The sequence below is a fragment of the Triplophysa dalaica genome, chromosome 20 (assembly GCF_015846415.1).
Source record: "Triplophysa dalaica isolate WHDGS20190420 chromosome 20, ASM1584641v1, whole genome shotgun sequence".
Classification (NCBI taxonomy): domain Eukaryota; kingdom Metazoa; phylum Chordata; class Actinopteri; order Cypriniformes; family Nemacheilidae; genus Triplophysa; species Triplophysa dalaica.
In genome coordinates this window covers 9,846,064-9,870,102 of record NC_079561.1, presented here as the reverse complement: position 1 = coordinate 9,870,102, position 24,039 = coordinate 9,846,064, and the positions used below count along the sequence as shown (strand labels likewise).

Here is a 24,039-nt window from a genome sequence, read left to right as displayed (position 1 = left end):
ATGTTAATGGGTAGAGTATTGATGGAAGTATATTTTCATAATTAAGTAGATCACTGCTTCGAAAAATGAAAATTCTGTCATTATTTACTTACTCACCTTCATGTCATTCCAAACCTGTATGACTTTTTCTTTTGCAAAACACAAAAGATATTTTGAATATCATTGATAACCAAACAACATTTGACCCAATTGACTTCCATTGTATGGACACAAAACCACTAAGACATTCCTCAAATGATCATCTTTTGTGCTTCACATATGAAAGAGTCATATACGCAAGTCACAAAAAGTTTTACACTTATATTTCAGCAATTGTAATGATCATAGTTCCAAATACACAAATAACACCAGCAATTCGTCTTCATTACATGGAACTGCATGGAGTACCCCTCAATTTCGAGTGTGACATAATGTCGGCCACTTTGCCCCAGGCCCTTGATCTCACCCCCATTCCTACCGCCACGGTAACCGACATTGCCATCTGTCTCTATGGTAACCTGGGTGAGTCCCGTGAGAGGGGTGACGGATGCCTGGCACATGCAGATATTGCCAACTCACCAGCATGGCACGCAGCGACCTGCCATATGGTGCCACCCCATATATCCAGAAACAGAGCAGAGAAAGGCCTGCATGTCCATCCATGCTCATCTAGCTCTGGAATTACAACAACAGTGTCAATGACTAGTTATAGCAATATGTATAAAGTGCGTTATTGAGTTTTTAATGTGAGGCTTGAGATTCTGGGATAGGCATGAGCCCATCTGTGAACATGCAGAGGATGAGGATCTGGAGATCCAAGTCATATACTGTATAGTAATCCAAACTTTGAATTGAAACTAAAGCATTTATGTCACAAACAGAGAGGAAGTGCTAGACATGAAGTCTAGCGTGCAGTTAAAAGCACACATATGTCCACCCATGCACTTTCCTTTACACACATAATGAGCTTTTTTCAGCAATAAAATGTTTGTGCCAACCACAATTAGGCGTCTATAAACCTCAATATACTATAACCTGGACTCTACTGCCCCTGTGTGGTGTGTCTTTGTTGGAAGCATAGAATCAAAGTAGAAAACATTTCACTTGATAAAATATATATTTATATTTCAAAATATGCGTAAAAATACATAAGGGATACTGCGTTCTCATATCATTGGTGTACACTTCATTACATTTGTCCCTAAAACAAGATTACAATACAGATCGTTTCAGTTTTAGAAAAAACCTTCACATAATAGTATGATTTGACATACATTTTTAGATTATCATCTATTTCATAGTCTTTAGTAGCAGGATGTGCAATGATTGATGCAAGCGTAATATTTAAAATTCCTTAAACGCTATACTAATAAAAGCTATTGTTATCTGTGATGACCTTACCCACATAATAGCAACAGAATGATAAACAATTAACAAATATATTAAAGAAAAACTGCATATACATGAAATTAACAAAGCATATAAGCATTTCCAAGTAACCAAATCAAATATAAATCAATAAATAAAAATCTCAACCTGTATATTTGGCATAGATTAAAACCAGAAACGAGTTCCTTTGTGAACATTTTATGTACTGGAGAAAATTGAGTCCCTTTGTGAAAAACAGTGTAATATTTATCATTCAAGTTTGGCCTGTTTCTTTGCAAAATCCACTAAGATCTTTCCTCGCAACAGACCTGCAGTAACACAGGATTCATGTTTTAATGCACACTGTGAAATGAAGCATAAATTCAGTCATCACCAGGACTTGCTTTTCCTTTGACTCTGTAATGCAAGTAACATTTTCATTTATTAAGGATTTGGCTGATTGTACTGTGTCATCTATTTTAAAAGGGGTGACCAACCCCACACAGTATAGTTTAAATTAAAATAAAGTAACTTCTCATACATTTGACATTTGAAACACATTTGGCAGAGATTAGATTTCAGTCATTCTCTGAAGATAAATAGCAAATATTTGATATAAATCCTAGTCTTACAGCAAGAAGTCCTTTGCATAAATAATGTTGTCACTGTTTCAGTTTACTACAGCTCAACAACGGACTTTAATTTGTGGTTATGATGTATATTATTTCGCCTACAGGTGCATCATATAATGTATATTTTGGGGTCAAATCAATCCCAGAGAAATTTAACGGTCAGTAACGGTCTCTACATAATAAAGCTTAGAACCATAATACATTCATTGTACTTTCCTTGTCAACTTCTTGGTCCACACAACTGATGCTCTGAGGGAAGGTCCCTAACAATAAATAAAAGATGGACAACAACCCATCAGAACTGGATCCCAACAGAAGGGTGCGGTTACAAACAAAACATGTTCACATTTAGTTAACATCTCCAACTTTCAGATGATCATCTCTTTACTCGACATCTAATATCAGTTCTTTAAGGCTGATATAGACTCTCTCTGCTTTAACAAATGACAAGCAGAAACACAAAACCTTAACACGATCCTTGTGAAAGGATATCACTGACCTTAGGAGAAATAAGCAACCTTGAGCTATGAAATGGCGCTATATAAATAAAACTTCTTCTAACAGAGATGTATGGCACTGATAAAAATGACTACATATTTCACCACATACATGACTGAGGTAAAAAAGGCCGTGCATGGTCAGTACTTATTACCCATTAACAGAAAGTAAACAGTTTGGTGCATGTTGTTTAACGTGTAAAGAAAAAGAAATGAATACATGGCTAACTGCTTCAGTCACAGTGATAACACAACAATTGCTACAATTACCAAGCACTTGTGCTACAATGGACAAAATCCACAAAGGATATTAGCTGTAGCAGACATTTATATTTAACATTATTCATACTGTGGCCCCAGTGAAACTTCTGAACTCTAAATATTGCTATCTCTTAACAAACCAAGCAAAAAGAAAAACAAGCATATCTTCCGAATCAATCAGTAACGTTTGAGTTGTCACTCTGTAAATTGGTCACTATTATGGCCTGTCTATTGTTCCTCTCTAGTAGATCCATAAAATGGTACTTTGTGGTGTCTGAAGCTTTTTCTCTGTCCTCTTGGCTTTCAGATGTGGATGTTGTGGTGACGACCCTTTGCTATATCTATGTCCACTCTGCGAGCTTCTGCAAAGGTTAAAAACATTGCTAAACCCAGGAGGTTAACAACAGTGATGAGGCCAAAAACAGATGCCCAGGAACCGGTGGCCTCGATCAGATACCCTGAGAAATATACCATGATGACACCTACAACAACAGAAAACACAGTCTGTTATCAAAAGTGTTAACAAATAGCAAATAGTTCCCCCCAAAAATTAAAGAAGTCAAGAAGCTCAAATTTGGTGACATGACGAAAACTCAGAATCTTGGTGGTTCTTGTGTCTCATGATGAACTAGAAAACTAGTCACAAGAACAGTGATTGAAGTGACTGACATGTTGCCATATTAGAACTTTGACATTGAATTTGTTTAAATGTTGCTTAATAAGCTAACATTTTTAAGTTCTGTGTCAGCCACCTTAGTTCTTCAAAAGGGAGGGGAGAGCAGTGGAGTGGAGTGAGCCATTGGTTGCAATTCGCAATCTCTCCACTAGATTTCTTTTACATCAAATGTTTGATGGTTGGATGTGCGACACTGACATTTTGATATAAATGTATTTGTTTCTGTTCAAATACATACATACAGAACTTCATGAGGTTAATTCAGTTTTTAGAGAATTTTCCTTTTTGAGCAAATTACTCCTTTAATTTTCCAAATCTCTCACACTTATCATTATTTTTAGAAAAGCAGGTGATTTTTATATTTTTTAAATAAATTGTAAGTGGTAAATGGTAAGATCTCACCTGTAAATGCCCCACATGTATTCATTACTCCTATAAATAAAACAAAAAGATTACAAAAAAATATTAAATGACACTCAACTGAAATGAAATAGACAATGTATAAATAAAATATATTCAAGCAACAATGTGTTGCATTTACAACACAATCCATATATTATTGAATGGTGTTACAATAAATCTGCGTTCACCAAGCATGCAGTCAATTTTGGGTTAAGACGGAAAGATTAATACATACCAAACAGAGCCCCAGCACAGGATGGAGCAAGATCTTGAACATTCACTGAAACCCCACTATAGAGTGAGAGAGATAAAAAGAGAATGAGTGTAAATGAAACGCATCCCAAACACCCTTTAGGTGGATGAGCTGGACATTTTACACATTACCTGTGGCTGAATGTGGTGAGGCCCATAGTAGCTGACACAAACGCCACAGCTGCAGGGAATGTAGTCGTCCAACATAGACACAGTGTAAACACACTAGACACACCCATAGAGAAAAACTAAAAACACGAGATAACGTTAATATACATTTTTGCAAGATGAAGTTTGGTGTGCCCCCACCCAAATGTCAAAACTAAACAGGTTTCAAAAGCAGCAGATATATTTGCGGACCACAATGAAAGCTTTTTATAACTATGCAAATTGCTCTAAGAACGGTTAAACTACACTGTAACTGTGTAAAGGAAACCTGTCTCAGACTTTTCTTCAAGCCCATGAACTTGTCCCTCACCAAAAAAAAATACATGAATAATGTTGATATTTCAGCTTACCTGCATCAGTTTTCTCACTGATGCTGTATCAAAACCTTTAAGAGAACAACAGAAGAGAGATTGAGTGGACCAGATGAGGAACATTTTACAATTTAACAAGATATTTACAGTCGTGCAAACCTGACATTTACGACACCATAAAACTCAAACAGACTGTTAACGTTAACAAAAACAAGAGAAGTCATGACAAAACATTGACTACAGAGCACAGTGGCTGACAGTAACAAATGTCTTTCTGTTATCTTTAATGACATGAAAATGTCAGGAAACTGAAACAGTTCTATGTGTTAATGAGAGATGGTTGTTTGTGATGTAAATGTGTTTTCATACCCTGACTTATTAGATGGTCTGCGAGGCAACCACTAAACAGGGAAGAAGGGATGGCCACAAACCATGGGATTACATTAAACACCCAACCCTGGGAAACACACACATGCAGACACAGCATTAAACACACACGAGGGAACACAACAAACTACACGTAAATCTTGTGACCAAAGTATTTTGACAAGCAATTTTTGTCTTTTAGAATCGTCCTGAGTTGTGCAGTGGTGTGGCGCCCCCTGCTGGACTTTAGCTAAAACAACAACCTTTACAAGTATCTTCTCTTGCAACAACAAAATCAAGTCTCAGTGTATATGTGGAATAATGTACAATCATAAACTAAGGCTGACCTCAAGTGTTGTTTTTTATATGAATAAACACAGTTTATTTCAGAACAATGTTTGTCCTAAATACAAATGATCCCTGCCTATAACATGGGTGCTCGCATGAATAGAAAATATTTATTTGATATAAATGTGCTACAAGACACATGGAACAATCACAGTGTGAAACCGGCTGTAAGAAACACTGTCACAGACCTTAAAATTTACATGCAGTGTAAATGTGGAATGCCATATTTGAACAGAATATTCAGAGAGCCATGTAATAAACATTGATGTTCTTTGGTTACAACACAGATCCTCATCTTTGTCTAAAAGAGTGCGTTTACCTTGGCGCCAGGAAAGGTGTCCTTGAAAAATGTTGGCAGCCATGACAGCAGTGTGAAGAAGGTGCTAGCAGTGCACAAGTGAGTAATAATCACGGCACTGAAAATACACAAACATCACACATCATATGCAAGTAATATAGTTCCCTTTCTGTCGGTCTCTCGACGTTGTGTCGAGAACGACAGTTCCCTTTCTGTCGGTCTCTCGACGTTGTGTCGAGAACGACAGATGGGGTTCGCCCTTGAGAACCAATCAACTCTGACTACTATAGAAAAGGCCAATGAAATTTGGCGAATGCAATTTGCATGCCGGGCTCCGCCCCCGGAAATCCGGTATAAAAGGAGGCCGGCGTGCAGCATTCACTTACCTTTTGTTCTTCAGAGCCATCGCTCATGAGTACAACTCAGGATTCAATCCTCTACAACTACACGCTGGTGCTACGACGTGTTACAGCGGATCGTCCCTTCCTGCAGCGACCTTCCCCTGGGCGTCTCGGCGGTTCCGGAGGTGTTAGAGATTTTTTCTAAAAGTCCTTTTCAGGACTGACTGAGCATTCTCCAGCGCGGCATGTCCCGCTGTTCTCTTGGGTGCGGCACCCTCATCGAGGAGGGGGATGGACACGATCGCTGCATTAGGTGTCTGGGCGTCCAGCACACTGAAGCAGCGTTCGTTGACACATCTGCCTGCACTGCGGGCAGATTGTCATTCAGAAGTTGCGGTCACGGGTGGCTGTCTTCCTACGGGAACCAGCCACCATTTCGTCTGCTACCCGGGCTGTGACATCTGTGGCTACGGCCCCGATGACCACCCACGTTAGCAGCGTTAGTGATACGGGGAACTCTGCGAACGTAAACCCGCCAGCCAAGTGCTCACGGGCCGATCGCACCCCGATTCGCTCTTCTGAACGTTCCCCAACCGGCGGTGGCATACCGTCCGGATCCTCACGCACACACTCGGAAACGATGTGTGACGTAGATGAGATGTCGCTCGCAGCATCGGAGGGAGACTGGCATCCGACTCTGCCGAATCCAAACTCCACCCCCAGCGGTCGAGTTCAGGAGGAAGCAGAAGTGATGTCATCCGTGCTAACCCGGGGATGCGTGGTTCCCGAGGTCGGTGCGCGGTGCAAACCGCGCCCACCCCGGGTGCCATGTTTTTCCCGGAGGTGCATGAGGAGCTGTGTAAAACTTGGAACGCTCCACTCACGGACCGTTCCAGTGAAACCAGCTCCGGCTCCCTTACTTCCCTCGATGGTGAGGCAGCCAAGGACTGCGTCGAGATCCCCCGGGTGGAACGTCCGCCTGCGGTGCACCTGTGCCGCGGACGGCTACCACCTGGGGGGGGATCGACCACTCCTACCGTCCAAAGCACGTAAGACTTCGGCATCACTGGTGTCGAAGGCTTGCGATGTTGCGGGCCAGGCTGCCTCCTCTCTCTATGCCTTGGCCATCCTGCAGGTCCGCCAGGCCAGGGCGTTGAGAGGGCTCCACGAGGGTAAGGCCGACCCGGGTATAATGCAGGATCTCCGTGCCACCGCTGACAGCGCTCTACGGGCGACTAAGGCGGCGGCACGGGCCCTGGGTCGGACGATGTCCACGGTAGTGGTCCAGGAGAGACACCCCCGGCTATACCTTGTGCAGAAGAGTGACAGCAAGGAAGTCCGCTTTCTTGATGCACTCATCTCGCAGGGTGGGTTGTTGGTAACACCGTCGAGGACTGCGCTCAGCAGTTTTTTGACGGCGAAGCAGACAGTGGCAATTAACCACATTTTTTTTTCACGCCGCGACTCGGCCGCCTACAGGCCTCCGAGATCTCACGTGACGTCTGCTTCCCTGCAACCCAGGACCCTTTCGGCATCGGCTCCGGTTCCTGTGCCCCCACAGGCGGCACCCCGGAAGCAGAGGTCGAGGGGGAAACCTACACCCCGTCAGCAACCTCCTCGCGAGAAGGGACACTGACGGGAAGACCCCAGGGAGAACAACATCGGGCCCGAACCTTCACAGCCACGGCTCTGATCGGTCGGTACGGGACGACTCCTGCCTCGTCACCAAAGCCGGGCCCTTGTTAGGGCTTGGCGCCCACTTACTCACTGAGTTTTCTGTTCTCCCCGGGTTTACTTGCAGCCGATCGCACACTCCACTGGACTGTGCTCGGCGAACCGACCTCACACCCTGGCGAGGCGTGAGGTCGTACACATACGACAGCCGTCACCACTCTCAAACCGACAGTGCGTGCCGTTGTCCCGCCAGGCAGGTAAGCAGGCGGAGCAAAAACCTTCCCTCCGGGGACTCCCCGCGACATGGTTAGCTCCGCCAGCCGACGAACCACCCCCCGTGGGAATGATGAAGCAGACCGTCCCCTTGGTCACCCTGTCACAGTCCCTGGGAGCTCGAGAGCTGCCCACACTGTCTCGCTGGCTAATGAGGGCGGTCCGTCTTGGTTACTCGATCCAGTTCGCCAGAGACTCACCCAAGTTTCGGGGCATCATCTCTCCCTCTGTCAGAGGCAGGGACGCCTCCGTACTTCGGGTAGAGGTCACCACCCTTCTGGCAAAACAGGCATCGAGTTCGTCCCTCAAAACCAAGATGTTCAGTGGGTCACCACCCGCACTTCATCGTTCCCAAGAAAGACGGCGGGTTGCCCCCAAAGGCTGCGTACCCTGAACAGAGCACCTTCACAAGCTGCCATTCAGGGTGCTCACACAGAGGCGCGTCCTGACATCTATGAGGTGTCAGGATTGGTTCGTGGCAATCGACCTGAAGGACGCTTACTTTCATGTCTCGATCCTCCTCGACACCGGCCGTTCCCACGGTTCGCGTGCGAGAGGCGGGCATATCAGTACAGAGTCCTCCCTTTCGGTCTGTCCCTGACCGCCCTTTCTCCCTGAGAGGAGGAAGGCGAGCGGGTACTAAACTATCTCAGCGACTGGCCTATCTTGGCACACTCGCGAGATCTGTTATGTACACAAAGGGACCTGGTGCTCCGGCACCTAGGTCGATTGGGACTCCAGGTCAACCAAGAGAGGGGCAAGCTCTCCCCAGTGCAGAGCGTCCTCTTTCTCGGTATGGAACTCAACTCTGTCACCATGTCGGCACACCTGTCCGCAGTTGTGCCCAACCAGTGTTGAACTGTCTGAAATGAACATTTTAGGCAGACAGCGGTCCCCCTGAAACAATTCAGAGGCTCCTGGGACACATGGCGTCCTCGCGGGCTAATACCCCTCGAGTTGATGCACATGACACCGCTCCAACACTGGTTTCAGAGTCGAGTTCCGAGGAGAGCGTGGCACACCGGCAGCAGGCGCATGGTGATGCCGCCCTGCTGCCGACGCACCATAACCCCTAGTCTTTATGACTTTTTCGACGGACTCAGGTCCCTCTGAGCAGGTTATGAGGCAGGTCGTGGTGACGACTGAAGTCTCCCTGCAGGGGTGCGGTGTAGTGTGCAACGGGCACGCAGGTGGGGTGTTGGACGAACCCCCGCCTGCGCTGGCATATCAATTGCCAAGAGTTGTGGGCTATGCTACTTGCACTGAGCAGGCTACGGCCTCTCGTGCGAGACATACACGTGCTGTTCCGAGGACAGCACTATAGCTGTAGCGAATACAGATCGTCAGGGTGGCGTTCGCACACAGCAGCTAAACACAACTTGCTCGACGCCTCCTCCGGTGGAGTCAACAGGTGACTCGTTCCCTGCAGGCCACACACCCCGGGCAAACTGAACTAGACAGCCGACGTGCTTTCTCGCCAGTTTATGCCTCGTGGAGAGTGGCGACTCCACCCCCGTGCAGTCCAGCTCATTTGGAGGCTGTTCGGGTAGGCCCAGGTAAAACCTGTTCACCTCCCGTAACACCACCATTTGCCCGCTTGATAGTCCCTGCCCTCGGCACGGATATCCTTGCGCACAGCTGGCAGCGGGATGGGCGGAAGCACACCTTCCCCCCCCAGGAGCCTTCTTGTACAGACTCTGTGCAAGGTCAGGGAGCAGGAGCACCAAGTGTTATTGGTTACACCACACCGGTCTAACCGCACTTGGCCTCAGAGCCGATGCTCTGGATAGCGACTCCCCCTGAACCATTCCCCTGACAGAGGACCTGCTCTCTCAGGGGAAGGACACGTTCTGGCATCCCAGATCAGACCTCTGGAACACCCATGTCTGGTCTCTAGACGGGACGAGAAGATCCTAAGATGGCTACTCCCCCTATACGGCTGAGACCATCACCCAGGCTAGGGCCCCATCTACTAGGCGGTTACACGCCTCTAGACGGTGCCTCTTCTCGTCCTGGTGTCTTTCTCAACGAGAAAGACCCACTGAGGTGCTTGATCAGGATTGTGTTCCCCTCCTCACGAGACTGGAGACTAACATCTCCCTTCCACACTGAAAGTGTATGTAGTCGCTATTGCCACTCATCACGACTCAGTCGGTGGAAAGTTTCTAGGGCAACACGACCTGGTCACCAGGTTCCTAAGCAGCGAGAGGGCGGAATCCGCCTCATCTCCGCTCCATACCCTCTTGGGACCCTAAGTGGTCCTGGGGAGCCTCAGGGCCCCCCAAAGAGCCCCTCGGAGGTTCCGATCTTCCTCATAGAGTAAGACGGCCCTCCTGACGGCGCTCACTTCCTTCAAGAGGGTAGGGGACCACCGAGCATCCTCCGTGTCCCTGGATTGCCTTAAACTCGGCCCTGGAAACTCTCACGTTATCTTGAGACCCAGGCCCGGATGCGTGCCCAAGAAGTTCCCACTACTCCCTCCGGGGCCAAGTGGTGAACTTGCAGGCGCTCCCCATAGGGGAGGAAGACCCAACCCGATTAGTGTTGTGTCCAGTACGTACTGGACCGCACGCAGAGCTCTGAAGCTCTGACCAGCTCCGTGTCTGTTGGAGGACAGCAGAAGGGGAAGGCTGTCTCCAAACAGAGGCTGGCGCACTGGGTCGTGGACGCCGTTACGACGGCATTCCGATCTCAGAATCTCCCATGCCCATTGGCAGTGAGGGCTCACTCCACACGGAGTTTAGCCACCTCCTGGACACTGGCAGAAGCGCCTCTCTAGCAGACATCTGTAGAGCTGCGGGTTGGGCTATGCCCAAACACCTTCGCAAGGGTTAACAACCTTCGCGTAAACCCGGTGTCAGCCCACGTCCTGCGTGGCGACATGTAGGACTGGCATCCGGGGGGGCGTATGCCTGCGAAAGCACCTTTCCACCCTCTAACAGGTTGGGTCAGTGTGCTATTTACCTTTTCTTCTTACCCGAACACATCGCTAAGAAACTGGTACCTCACCAGCCTCCCTTCTTACCCAGACACTGGTTAAGAATAGGCATTCCATCCATCACCAAACAAGCACCCCCTGGGGGCTGGCTGGGCAGAGCAGCCTTCCCCCTTAGGCCGGGATACCATGTGAGCTATCACAGATAGCTCTAACCGGACCTAGTGCTACCGGACGTCTGTAACACCCCCTCCGTGGGCTGTTCCGTCTGATGTATCCTCATGAGAATGGTTCCCACTCCTGGTAACCCATGAGCTTCCCCAGGTGGGCCTCCACCTCGCGGTTAACTACTCAGTCCGCACGTTCCATGCGTTCTCCTCCAAGGACGAGACCATACCTATATCCACCATATTCCTCCCCACGGGTAGGAGGTGGCCTCTGTAGCGCTTCTCTGATTAAGAGTCGCGCTTACCCGGTGTAAACTGATCTGGACGGCCTCTCGCCTATAGAGAGCTAAGGCCCCGTCCGTGAAAGTTACCGGTCAGGGCTGTACCCATCTTTCTCCAAGAAAGCTCTGGAACCCCCCGACCACCACACTGGAAGGTTACAGTCTCACGAAAGCTTCGAGATGACACGCCCAGGCTTGTTACCGTCGCTTCGCTAGAGATTGTGACGCGATACAGCGTTGTGGCGTTTTCCATAGGCAACCCCATCTGTCGTTCTCGACACAACGTCGAGAGACCGACAGAAAGGGAACGTCTTGGTTACGTATGTAACCTCAGTTCCCTGATGGAGGGAACGAGACGTTGTGTCCCTTATGCCACGAACACGTATCGTATTCTGCTGCAGTTTGAGAGGTCTCAGGCTCTTCAGAACAAAGGTAAGTGAATGCTGCACGCCGGCCTCCTTTTATACCGGATTTCCGGGGGCGGAGCCCGGCATGCAAATTGCATTCGCCAAATTTCATTGGCCTTTTCTATAGTAGTCAGAGTTGATTGGTTCTCAAGGGCGAACCCCATCTGTCGTTCTCGACACAACGTCTCGTTCCCTCCATCAGGGAACTGAGGTTACATACGTAACCAAGACGATGGGGTTCGCCCTTGAGAACCAATCAACTCTGACTACTATAGAAAAGGCCAATGAAATTTGGCGAATGCAATTTGCATGCCGGGCTCCGCCCCCGGAAATCCGGTATAAAAGGAGGCCGGCGTGCAGCATTCACTTACCTTTTGTTCTTCAGAGCCATCGCTCATGAGTACAACTCAGGATTCAATCCTCTACAACTACACGCTGGTGCTACGACGTGTTACAGCGGATCGTCCCTTCCTGCAGCGACCTTCCCCTGGGCGTCTCGGCGGTTCCGGAGGTGTTAGAGATTTTTTCTAAAAGTCCTTTTCAGGACTGACTGAGCATTCTCCAGCGCGGCATGTCCCGCTGTTCTCTTGGGTGCGGCACCCTCATCGAGGAGGGGGATGGACACGATCGCTGCATTAGGTGTCTGGGCGTCCAGCACACTGAAGCAGCGTTCGTTGACACATCTGCCTGCACTGCGGGCAGATTGTCATTCAGAAGTTGCGGTCACGGGTGGCTGTCTTCCTACGGGAACCAGCCACCATTTCGTCTGCTACCCGGGCTGTGACATCTGTGGCTACGGCCCCGATGACCACCCACGTTAGCAGCGTTAGTGATACGGGGAACTCTGCGAACGTAAACCCGCCAGCCAAGTGCTCACGGGCCGATCGCACCCCGATTCGCTCTTCTGAACGTTCCCCAACCGGCGGTGGCATACCGTCCGGATCCTCACGCACACACTCGGAAACGATGTGTGACGTAGATGAGATGTCGCTCGCAGCATCGGAGGGAGACTGGCATCCGACTCTGCCGAATCCAAACTCCACCCCCAGCGGTCGAGTTCAGGAGGAAGCAGAAGTGATGTCATCCGTGCTAACCCGGGGATGCGTGGTTCCCGAGGTCGGTGCGCGGTGCAAACCGCGCCCACCCCGGGTGCCATGTTTTTCCCGGAGGTGCATGAGGAGCTGTGTAAAACTTGGAACGCTCCACTCACGGACCGTTCCAGTGAAACCAGCTCCGGCTCCCTTACTTCCCTCGATGGTGAGGCAGCCAAGGACTGCGTCGAGATCCCCCGGGTGGAACGTCCGCCTGCGGTGCACCTGTGCCGCGGACGGCTACCACCTGGGGGGGGATCGACCACTCCTACCGTCCAAAGCACGTAAGACTTCGGCATCACTGGTGTCGAAGGCTTGCGATGTTGCGGGCCAGGCTGCCTCCTCTCTCTATGCCTTGGCCATCCTGCAGGTCCGCCAGGCCAGGGCGTTGAGAGGGCTCCACGAGGGTAAGGCCGACCCGGGTATAATGCAGGATCTCCGTGCCACCGCTGACAGCGCTCTACGGGCGACTAAGGCGGCGGCACGGGCCCTGGGTCGGACGATGTCCACGGTAGTGGTCCAGGAGAGACACCCCCGGCTATACCTTGTGCAGAAGAGTGACAGCAAGGAAGTCCGCTTTCTTGATGCACTCATCTCGCAGGGTGGGTTGTTGGTAACACCGTCGAGGACTGCGCTCAGCAGTTTTTTGACGGCGAAGCAGACAGTGGCAATTAACCACATTTTTTTTTCACGCCGCGACTCGGCCGCCTACAGGCCTCCGAGATCTCACGTGACGTCTGCTTCCCTGCAACCCAGGACCCTTTCGGCATCGGCTCCGGTTCCTGTGCCCCCACAGGCGGCACCCCGGAAGCAGAGGTCGAGGGGGAAACCTACACCCCGTCAGCAACCTCCTCGCGAGAAGGGACACTGACGGGAAGACCCCAGGGAGAACAACATCGGGCCCGAACCTTCACAGCCACGGCTCTGATCGGTCGGTACGGGACGACTCCTGCCTCGTCACCAAAGCCGGGCCCTTGTTAGGGCTTGGCGCCCACTTACTCACTGAGTTTTCTGTTCTCCCCGGGTTTACTTGCAGCCGATCGCACACTCCACTGGACTGTGCTCGGCGAACCGACCTCACACCCTGGCGAGGCGTGAGGTCGTACACATACGACAGCCGTCACCACTCTCAAACCGACAGTGCGTGCCGTTGTCCCGCCAGGCAGGTAAGCAGGCGGAGCAAAAACCTTCCCTCCGGGGACTCCCCGCGACATGGTTAGCTCCGCCAGCCGACGAACCACCCCCCGTGGGAATGATGAAGCAGACCGTCCCCTTGGTCACCCTGTCACAGTCCCTGGGAGCTCGAGAGCTGCCCACACTGTCTCGCTGGCTAATGAGGGCGGTCCGTCTTGGTTACTCGATCCAGTTCGCCAGAGACTCACCCAAGTTTCGGGGCATCATCTCTCCCTCTGTCAGAGGCAGGGACGCCTCCGTACTTCGGGTAGAGGTCACCACCCTTCTGGCAAAACAGGCATCGAGTTCGTCCCTCAAAACCAAGATGTTCAGTGGGTCACCACCCGCACTTCATCGTTCCCAAGAAAGACGGCGGGTTGCCCCCAAAGGCTGCGTACCCTGAACAGAGCACCTTCACAAGCTGCCATTCAGGGTGCTCACACAGAGGCGCGTCCTGACATCTATGAGGTGTCAGGATTGGTTCGTGGCAATCGACCTGAAGGACGCTTACTTTCATGTCTCGATCCTCCTCGACACCGGCCGTTCCCACGGTTCGCGTGCGAGAGGCGGGCATATCAGTACAGAGTCCTCCCTTTCGGTCTGTCCCTGACCGCCCTTTCTCCCTGAGAGGAGGAAGGCGAGCGGGTACTAAACTATCTCAGCGACTGGCCTATCTTGGCACACTCGCGAGATCTGTTATGTACACAAAGGGACCTGGTGCTCCGGCACCTAGGTCGATTGGGACTCCAGGTCAACCAAGAGAGGGGCAAGCTCTCCCCAGTGCAGAGCGTCCTCTTTCTCGGTATGGAACTCAACTCTGTCACCATGTCGGCACACCTGTCCGCAGTTGTGCCCAACCAGTGTTGAACTGTCTGAAATGAACATTTTAGGCAGACAGCGGTCCCCCTGAAACAATTCAGAGGCTCCTGGGACACATGGCGTCCTCGCGGGCTAATACCCCTCGAGTTGATGCACATGACACCGCTCCAACACTGGTTTCAGAGTCGAGTTCCGAGGAGAGCGTGGCACACCGGCAGCAGGCGCATGGTGATGCCGCCCTGCTGCCGACGCACCATAACCCCTAGTCTTTATGACTTTTTCGACGGACTCAGGTCCCTCTGAGCAGGTTATGAGGCAGGTCGTGGTGACGACTGAAGTCTCCCTGCAGGGGTGCGGTGTAGTGTGCAACGGGCACGCAGGTGGGGTGTTGGACGAACCCCCGCCTGCGCTGGCATATCAATTGCCAAGAGTTGTGGGCTATGCTACTTGCACTGAGCAGGCTACGGCCTCTCGTGCGAGACATACACGTGCTGTTCCGAGGACAGCACTATAGCTGTAGCGAATACAGATCGTCAGGGTGGCGTTCGCACACAGCAGCTAAACACAACTTGCTCGACGCCTCCTCCGGTGGAGTCAACAGGTGACTCGTTCCCTGCAGGCCACACACCCCGGGCAAACTGAACTAGACAGCCGACGTGCTTTCTCGCCAGTTTATGCCTCGTGGAGAGTGGCGACTCCACCCCCGTGCAGTCCAGCTCATTTGGAGGCTGTTCGGGTAGGCCCAGGTAAAACCTGTTCACCTCCCGTAACACCACCATTTGCCCGCTTGATAGTCCCTGCCCTCGGCACGGATATCCTTGCGCACAGCTGGCCGCGGGATGGGCGGAAGCACACCTTCCCCCCCCAGGAGCCTTCTTGTACAGACTCTGTGCAAGGTCAGGGAGCAGGAGCACCAAGTGTTATTGGTTACACCACACCGGTCTAACCGCACTTGGCCTCAGAGCCGATGCTCTGGATAGCGACTCCCCCTGAACCATTCCCCTGACAGAGGACCTGCTCTCTCAGGGGAAGGACACGTTCTGGCATCCCAGATCAGACCTCTGGAACACCCATGTCTGGTCTCTAGACGGGACGAGAAGATCCTAAGATGGCTACTCCCCCTATACGGCTGAGACCATCACCCAGGCTAGGGCCCCATCTACTAGGCGGTTACACGCCTCTAGACGGTGCCTCTTCTCGTCCTGGTGTCTTTCTCAACGAGAAAGACCCACTGAGGTGCTTGATCAGGATTGTGTTCCCCTCCTCACGAGACTGGAGACTAACATCTCCCTTCCACACTGAAAGTGTATGTAGTCGCTATTGCCACTCATCACGACTCAGTCGGTGGAAAGTTTCTAGGGCAACACGACCTGGTCACCAGGTTCCTAAGCAGCGAGAGGGCGGAATCCGCCTCATCTCCGCTCCATACCCTCTTGGGACCCTAAGTGGTCCTGGGGAGCCTCAGGGCCCCCCAAAGAGCCCCTCGGAGGTTCCGATCTTCCTCATAGAGTAAGACGGCCCTCCTGACGGCGCTCACTTCCTTCAAGAGGGTAGGGGACCACCGAGCATCCTCCGTGTCCCTGGATTGCCTTAAACTCGGCCCTGGAAACTCTCACGTTATCTTGAGACCCAGGCCCGGATGCGTGCCCAAGAAGTTCCCACTACTCCCTCCGGGGCCAAGTGGTGAACTTGCAGGCGCTCCCCATAGGGGAGGAAGACCCAACCCGATTAGTGTTGTGTCCAGTACGTACTGGACCGCACGCAGAGCTCTGAAGCTCTGACCAGCTCCGTGTCTGTTGGAGGACAGCAGAAGGGGAAGGCTGTCTCCAAACAGAGGCTGGCGCACTGGGTCGTGGACGCCGTTACGACGGCATTCCGATCTCAGAATCTCCCATGCCCATTGGCAGTGAGGGCTCACTCCACACGGAGTTTAGCCACCTCCTGGACACTGGCAGAAGCGCCTCTCTAGCAGACATCTGTAGAGCTGCGGGTTGGGCTATGCCCAAACACCTTCGCAAGGGTTAACAACCTTCGCGTAAACCCGGTGTCAGCCCACGTCCTGCGTGGCGACATGTAGGACTGGCATCCGGGGGGGCGTATGCCTGCGAAAGCACCTTTCCACCCTCTAACAGGTTGGGTCAGTGTGCTATTTACCTTTTCTTCTTACCCGAACACATCGCTAAGAAACTGGTACCTCACCAGCCTCCCTTCTTACCCAGACACTGGTTAAGAATAGGCATTCCATCCATCACCAAACAAGCACCCCCTGGGGGCTGGCTGGGCAGAGCAGCCTTCCCCCTTAGGCCGGGATACCATGTGAGCTATCACAGATAGCTCTAACCGGACCTAGTGCTACCGGACGTCTGTAACACCCCCTCCGTGGGCTGTTCCGTCTGATGTATCCTCATGAGAATGGTTCCCACTCCTGGTAACCCATGAGCTTCCCCAGGTGGGCCTCCACCTCGCGGTTAACTACTCAGTCCGCACGTTCCATGCGTTCTCCTCCAAGGACGAGACCATACCTATATCCACCATATTCCTCCCCACGGGTAGGAGGTGGCCTCTGTAGCGCTTCTCTGATTAAGAGTCGCGCTTACCCGGTGTAAACTGATCTGGACGGCCTCTCGCCTATAGAGAGCTAAGGCCCCGTCCGTGAAAGTTACCGGTCAGGGCTGTACCCATCTTTCTCCAAGAAAGCTCTGGAACCCCCCGACCACCACACTGGAAGGTTACAGTCTCACGAAAGCTTCGAGATGACACGCCCAGGCTTGTTACCGTCGCTTCGCTAGAGATTGTGACGCGATACAGCGTTGTGGCGTTTTCCATAGGCAACCCCATCTGTCGTTCTCGACACAACGTCGAGAGACCGACAGAAAGGGAACGTCTTGGTTACGTATGTAACCTCAGTTCCCTGATGGAGGGAACGAGACGTTGTGTCCCTTATGCCACGAACACGTATCGTATTCTGCTGCAGTTTGAGAGGTCTCAGGCTCTTCAGAACAAAGGTAAGTGAATGCTGCACGCCGGCCTCCTTTTATACCGGATTTCCGGGGGCGGAGCCCGGCATGCAAATTGCATTCGCCAAATTTCATTGGCCTTTTCTATAGTAGTCAGAGTTGATTGGTTCTCAAGGGCGAACCCCATCTGTCGTTCTCGACACAACGTCTCGTTCCCTCCATCAGGGAACTGAGGTTACATACGTAACCAAGACGATTTCCATGCATGCTGATTTATGAATGAATAAGAACAATTTTAAACTAAATATAAAATAAATATAATATAATAAATAATCAAAAAAGCCGCTAAAAAAAGTGCATGAAACCTAAAAGATATAATTACAATAACTAAAAAATGCCCAATACATTCACACGAATCAAACCTAAAATCTAGAATAAAACCTAAGAGTTGGGGGGAAGTATCGTGTGCACACTAACTGTATCCAGAACCTTAAAAAACTCCATCACATTTGGCTGACTGGATGGAACCCCGTGTTACTGTGTTACTGACTCCTCTATATATAGACAGACATGAAGCGGATGTGAATCAGGCCTTTATGAGAGCTCAGTAAAGACCCTTTGTTCGGTGTTCACACACACACAGTGTTCTGTTGTTAATCTCACCACACAGCTGGTTGTCTAAAAAGTCGCAGCCAGTTTCTCTTGGACAGTTTGGACTGTGTGCCGGCACTGCCCAGAGACTCCAGTGTGATGATAGGACCTGACAAACACAAATACAGCCAGTTATCTTACACCTGCTTTATAAACAGAATAACCACTCAGCACTGCCACAGTCGATAGAGGGATATTTCAGATGCAAAACAAAAAGTTTCACTCACCCTCAAGGCATCCTGACTGAATATGACATTCTTATTGAAGAATAATGCAGTCGGAGAAATAATACCACATATTTAAATCTCCAAGCGGTAATTTTTTTAAGCTCCAAAAAGTACATAAATCGATTTATCATGCCGTCGAACTGCTCGAGATGGCTCCACGGTCTTAACAAAGGTGTTTTAAAGCGAATCGATGCTTTTGTTTAAGAGAAATATCCATATTGACAGCGCTACTTACGTTAATGTCTAGCTTCTGTTATCCCTCGGCTGTGCGTGAACCAGAGACCTGTTCTTCCGCTTGGAAGAAAAATTATAGTTTGTATTACAACACCAACTGCATTATTCCTAAACAAGAAAGTCATATTCAGTAAAACATGGGGTTATTAGTTTTGCCTCAGAAATATCCCTTTAATAAAGGGTCAACTGAACAAAATTATGTTAGGAGGTATTCCATCTTTGATTTAGTTTACTTTGTGGCCAGTGAGTAATGTTTAAAATACAAGTAGGGAGGAAAAGAGAGTTCATAAATATAGTTTTTGTTTCATTCTGTGAACAATATTTCTCACAAATTTCAAACAAACATATTGGTTCAGTTTGCATTAATCTGCAGTAAATGAAAACTGGAGAAACAAGTGAAAATAACAGATTTTTTCAGACCTCAAATACTGCAAAGAAGTTCAAAAAGTTCAGATTCAATTTTTAGCAATACAACAGTAATATTTGTACACGTATTTCAGAACAGTTAAAAAAAATTTTTTTTAATGTGATAACCTGGATTTTTATCACAGTTTTCATGCGTTTTATCATGGTGTCAGTTTTTTCAATTTGCTGTTGGATGACTTTATGTCACTCCTGAAGGTTGACAGAAACTGGACTTGAATGGCCACGATACATCTATGAATCCTGATTAAATGAAAATCTGGAATGGTCGCTTAATTTTTTTGCAGCTGTATATTTCCATGTTGGGTATTGTACCTACCTTCTCCTTTGAGCAGATACTTCCACATTACGTACGCCCACAACATAGACAGAAGCCCGGAGATGTAGAACACACTCTCCCAGCCATACAGATCCAGCATGAGAGAGCCAATGCCTCCTATCACCAGAGTCCTGAACACACACATTAAAACACATTCATTCTGAAACATCCTTCACATTTCCACAAGTATTGTAAATACATTAAGAGATCAGTCCCTGACCCCAGGTACGAGCCGCTTCCTACAGTGCTCATGAGAAAGCCCCTCTCACTCTCAACCACCTTCTGAGAACACAGGCTGGCCAGAGACGGGTAATGCACGCCTGAAGAGCAACAAAAACAAGAAATGACAAACAGCCTCATTAAGTGAATCGCCATTCGAGAACAGACAATCCCAGATGGTACGACCGCTCGCTCGTAAATCACGAATAACTTCTGACTAGCACATTCAGCTGTTTGTTCTGATTGGTCGCAGAAGTCTGGACGTGATTATGTTATTTAAAACTTGGTATTATAAATGTTGATGTTTGCTGCAGAAAGACAGATTGTAGCACATTCTATTCTGGCAAAAGAAAATGAAAAATATATATTTTTAAGCAAATGATCTGTGAAAATGACATCAAAATTATTTTCTCTTTCGTGACATCTCAGTTCTTCGGGTAATTTTATAAGCCAAATTCTTTAGCCATAAACAAAAATGACTTAAATCCCCTTTATATTTTCACATTTTTCTTGATGAAATTAAGTTAATTGTCTCATCTCTAAGACTTTTCTAAAACAAAGAATATATATCATTATTCACAATCATCATAGTCACTATGATGATTTATTTACAGATATGACTAAAAGTTGGTTCTGTGCTTTTCTTTTTCATTTATATTATAGTATACTCTGCGTATGTAAACCTTTGATAAAGCAGATATTTTTCAGTTACTTCTGTACAGGGTTCCCTCTCAAAGTCAAATTCCCTGACTTTTCCATGACTTTCAATGATTAAGAAGTTGAATTTCCATGTCCTATAATGAATGAAACCCAGGCTTTGAAGTGGTCGTTTTTTGGCCAAAGCTCTTGAAATTTAAATTTTCCTGGCATTTTGCCTTAGTTAAGAGCTACAGGTGACTGCATTTGACTTGAAGTGATTGCCAGGTGACAAGCGGGAAGGGAAATAAATGGCGCTGAAGACAGCCATAACAAAACACAAAAGTTTGTAAAAAAATATATATATTTTGATAACTGGAAACTAAAATATAATGACAAACAAAAAAATCCCTGATATTCCATGACTTTCAATGTCTGGAATAGACCTTTTAAAATTCCATGATATCCCAGAAATTCCATGACCTGTGGGAACGCTGTTTGTAACTACAATTGTAATGATTTTAATACTTATTTCCCTGATATTATACTGTAGTTATGAATGTATATCTAAGTACTGCAATAACAAAATACATAAAAACAATACGTTAACTGAAAATTAAAGATTTTTTTTGCAATTTGGCAACAATCTCGAAGCAATCTGCTCAATAAGCAAAGTTTTCTCTAATAACAATATAGCTTTACTGCAGTGTGCATTTTAATTAAGGAAGACACTGAGAACGTTGTGTTGTTTTGCAATGACGTCTTGCCAAGTAGCCTCAAACATTATTGCTCTTTGAAATCATAAGATTTTTGACAATTAACAACACAGCATGGCATGAAAGTATAAAGCCGCTGGTCGTCCTGAGTGATACTGCAGTTTCTTTGATAGTACCCACCCTGCAGTAGACCCATAAGGAAGCGAGAAATCGTCATGGAGACGATAGGCTGAGAGCAGAAATGGGCCAGGATGGGTGTGAACGCTGTCATTGCTCCCCACGCTGCCGCAGACAACAGCAACACTTTTTCTCCTCCCACCCTGAACACAAAACAAGTCAATAAAAACAAGCTTGTGAGGCTAGATAATATAACATGCATTTAGTGTGGATGATTTACATTTTTGTTTATATATTTCTCCAGCATTAGACATATGCAGTAATGCTAGACTTGCAGCATGCTGGTGCAAGTAAAGACAAGCTGCATAACCTACTTAATCAAGTTGAGTCCTATTTCCAAGCAGTTTGTGGCTTTCTGGTGGCCACCAGACTTGTAATGTTCTATGAAACCACTAGATTTGATCTTTTTGTGCATTTGCATAGTATGTAAAATATAATGTACTGCCGCAGGTTCTTTAAAGGGGAACTACGCAACTGATAAACATAATAAACACCCTTTTTTGGCAGAGTTTCCCTGTAATACTATTCGAATAGAAAAAAATCAGTGGTAATATATAAGATGTGTTAAAACATTTGAAAATCATCTGCTGCTAAATGTCATGAAGGGTGGCGGAAAGGAGGAGATTAGACGAGCGATTCACCAAACAAGTCATTTGAGAGTCAGTCAAGAAGTAAGGTAAGAATAACTGCCTTTTATATCAAAATAATAGTATTTTTACACCATGTTTGTATATAAAGCTGTTGTTGGACACTACATTAACCAAAATAGGACCTAATAATCAAAGAATATTTACACTTAAAGACTAGTTTTAGACTAAAATAAATATTAGAGCTGTATCACATATGATGAAATACATCAGTGCCATTGTTTTTGTACACCAGTAATATTCTTTGTAATGCTTGTTTGTAACAGGGCCAAATTCAGGTTTAAAATAATCCCAGTCCAGGAAACCGCGCTGTGTTGTTCAACAAATGTTTTTGATGGGTGGCACCTGCAGTTCAAACACAGCCACAGCCTTAATGTAGTCACCCCCACCACAAAAGCACATCAATTAAATATAAATGAATCCACTAGTCACCCGCCCCAATAATAATGTAGGTTGGCCTTCTTTACTGCATTAACCCTTATGCATTTTTTTTTCAAATGAATGATTCATTATTGTGCCATACTTTTAACTAAAATATGTGACTTTCATTCAAAAAATGCTGACACATATTTGTGACCTACTGACTCGCCTTACTATCACAATAAAGTGTCCAAGTATTTATTGTAACAAATGGCATCCTGGTTTCCACGTTAGTTTGTTGAGTGGGAGCCGTTTGGTTCTGACCTGTCACTGACGTAGCCTCCAAGGACCTGAGTGAAGCAGTATCCCCAGAAGAAGCTGCCCAGCACCATGCCGGTTTCTCTCTTGGACCAGCTGAAGCGCTCTGCCATGCTCACTGCACAGATAGGCATCGCCACACGGGCGCAGTACAGCAGGCACGTCCCCAGCAACAGAACCACGGTCCATAATCTTGCTACTGGCCTGTAAACAGACAGAAACACAATCCAGCAGTTTTGTAAGAGGTCCATGTGAGAGTTGAATGCATTAACTCAATTTCAAATTGGCAGACATAGCTTGACTGACTACAGATGTAATCCATTAGTTCAAACTTTTTACTAAAAAGGGACTTCCAAGCTGATGACCCAAACAAACAAAGTTTCACAACGTTGAAATGGTTAAAATAGTAAAGAAACTGGTCGATATTTGATAGAAAACATTTATTTCATAATTAACCTATTTAATGTCCTAATACAAAGTAGCTCACAATCTAACATATTAAACATCACTTTAGTACAAAACATCCCTAAAAAACTATTAGACTGTCTCCTGATCATACAAGATATATTATGATGTAGACCTGAAAAACACTGTTTCTAATTGACGTGTCCAAGTTTGCTCAAGGTGGTCTTACCTCGTCCAGTATGGACTCGACTCAGCCCACTTCTTTTGTGATCCAGCCTGTGCGAAATTATCTGCGGGGCTTTCTTTAATGCTGGCCAAATCTGGACTAGAGTTCTTTCCATGTTTTTGTAGAATTGCCATTCAACGACAAATGTGTTAGTTTGTAACTACCTCCTCGTATACGATCTCGGCTCAGTCCGTGCGAGCGTGACAGCAAGGAAATGAACAAAACACGTTTTTGTGCAGAAGTATGTCCTTAAGACGTCTACGCAGCATCCATTGAGCTCCCGCGGCTGACGTAAAACAAACGGACTGTCTGTTTCACGTCTGCTATAACGCAGCGAGAGAAAAATCAGCCCTTTCCTGATTCCCCAAATGTTTATAATGATCCACGTGTCAGTTTCTATTTTCAGCCACGCAGTTCCTCCAACCGCTGGAGCCTGAAACCAGGAAGTAACGTGACTCAGCCCCTTTCGCAAGTGTTGCCAGGGTCGCAAATTCCCAGCACAATTGGTCTGTTTTGAAAATGCAGACGCGGGAAATTAAAATTTTAGAACCTGTATTTATTAATGTCTTAAACGATTTATAAAGCAAATGGTGAACTAAGGAAAACTGACGTAGTTTTCATTACGTTCTTTGGTTGGGTTCGAGTTGTTAATTGGGACGTAAAGTTCCTTGAACCTGGCAACCTTGCCTTTCCTCAACCCCTGAACACTCACTGAATCCCTCGATACTGCTTTGTACACGTCGATACATTTATAAAAACAGTTGCTGACGTGTTTAATGAACGTGACAAGCCCACTCGAAAAATC

The 24,039-nt window shown here is 47.7% G+C and overlaps 1 protein-coding gene across 1 annotated transcript; it reads right to left on the bottom strand.

Annotated features, from left to right (window-relative positions):
- Positions 1 to 1,077: 1,077 nt before the first annotated feature.
- slc17a9b (solute carrier family 17 member 9b) lies at positions 1,078 to 23,668 on the bottom strand. The gene is made up of 13 exons (XM_056732242.1): positions 23,238 to 23,668; positions 22,610 to 22,807; positions 21,282 to 21,421; positions 19,751 to 19,850; positions 19,531 to 19,661; positions 18,340 to 18,436; positions 5,580 to 5,676; positions 4,916 to 5,003; positions 4,586 to 4,620; positions 4,200 to 4,315; positions 4,051 to 4,106; positions 3,816 to 3,845; positions 1,078 to 3,219 (listed from the first exon to the last, which is right to left on the bottom strand). The coding sequence occupies exons 1-13, from the start codon at positions 23,366 to 23,368 to the stop codon at positions 3,041 to 3,043; spliced, it is 1,398 nt and encodes a 465-aa protein (XP_056588220.1). The 5' UTR covers positions 23,369 to 23,668; the 3' UTR covers positions 1,078 to 3,040.
- Positions 23,669 to 24,039: the final 371 nt, after the last annotated feature.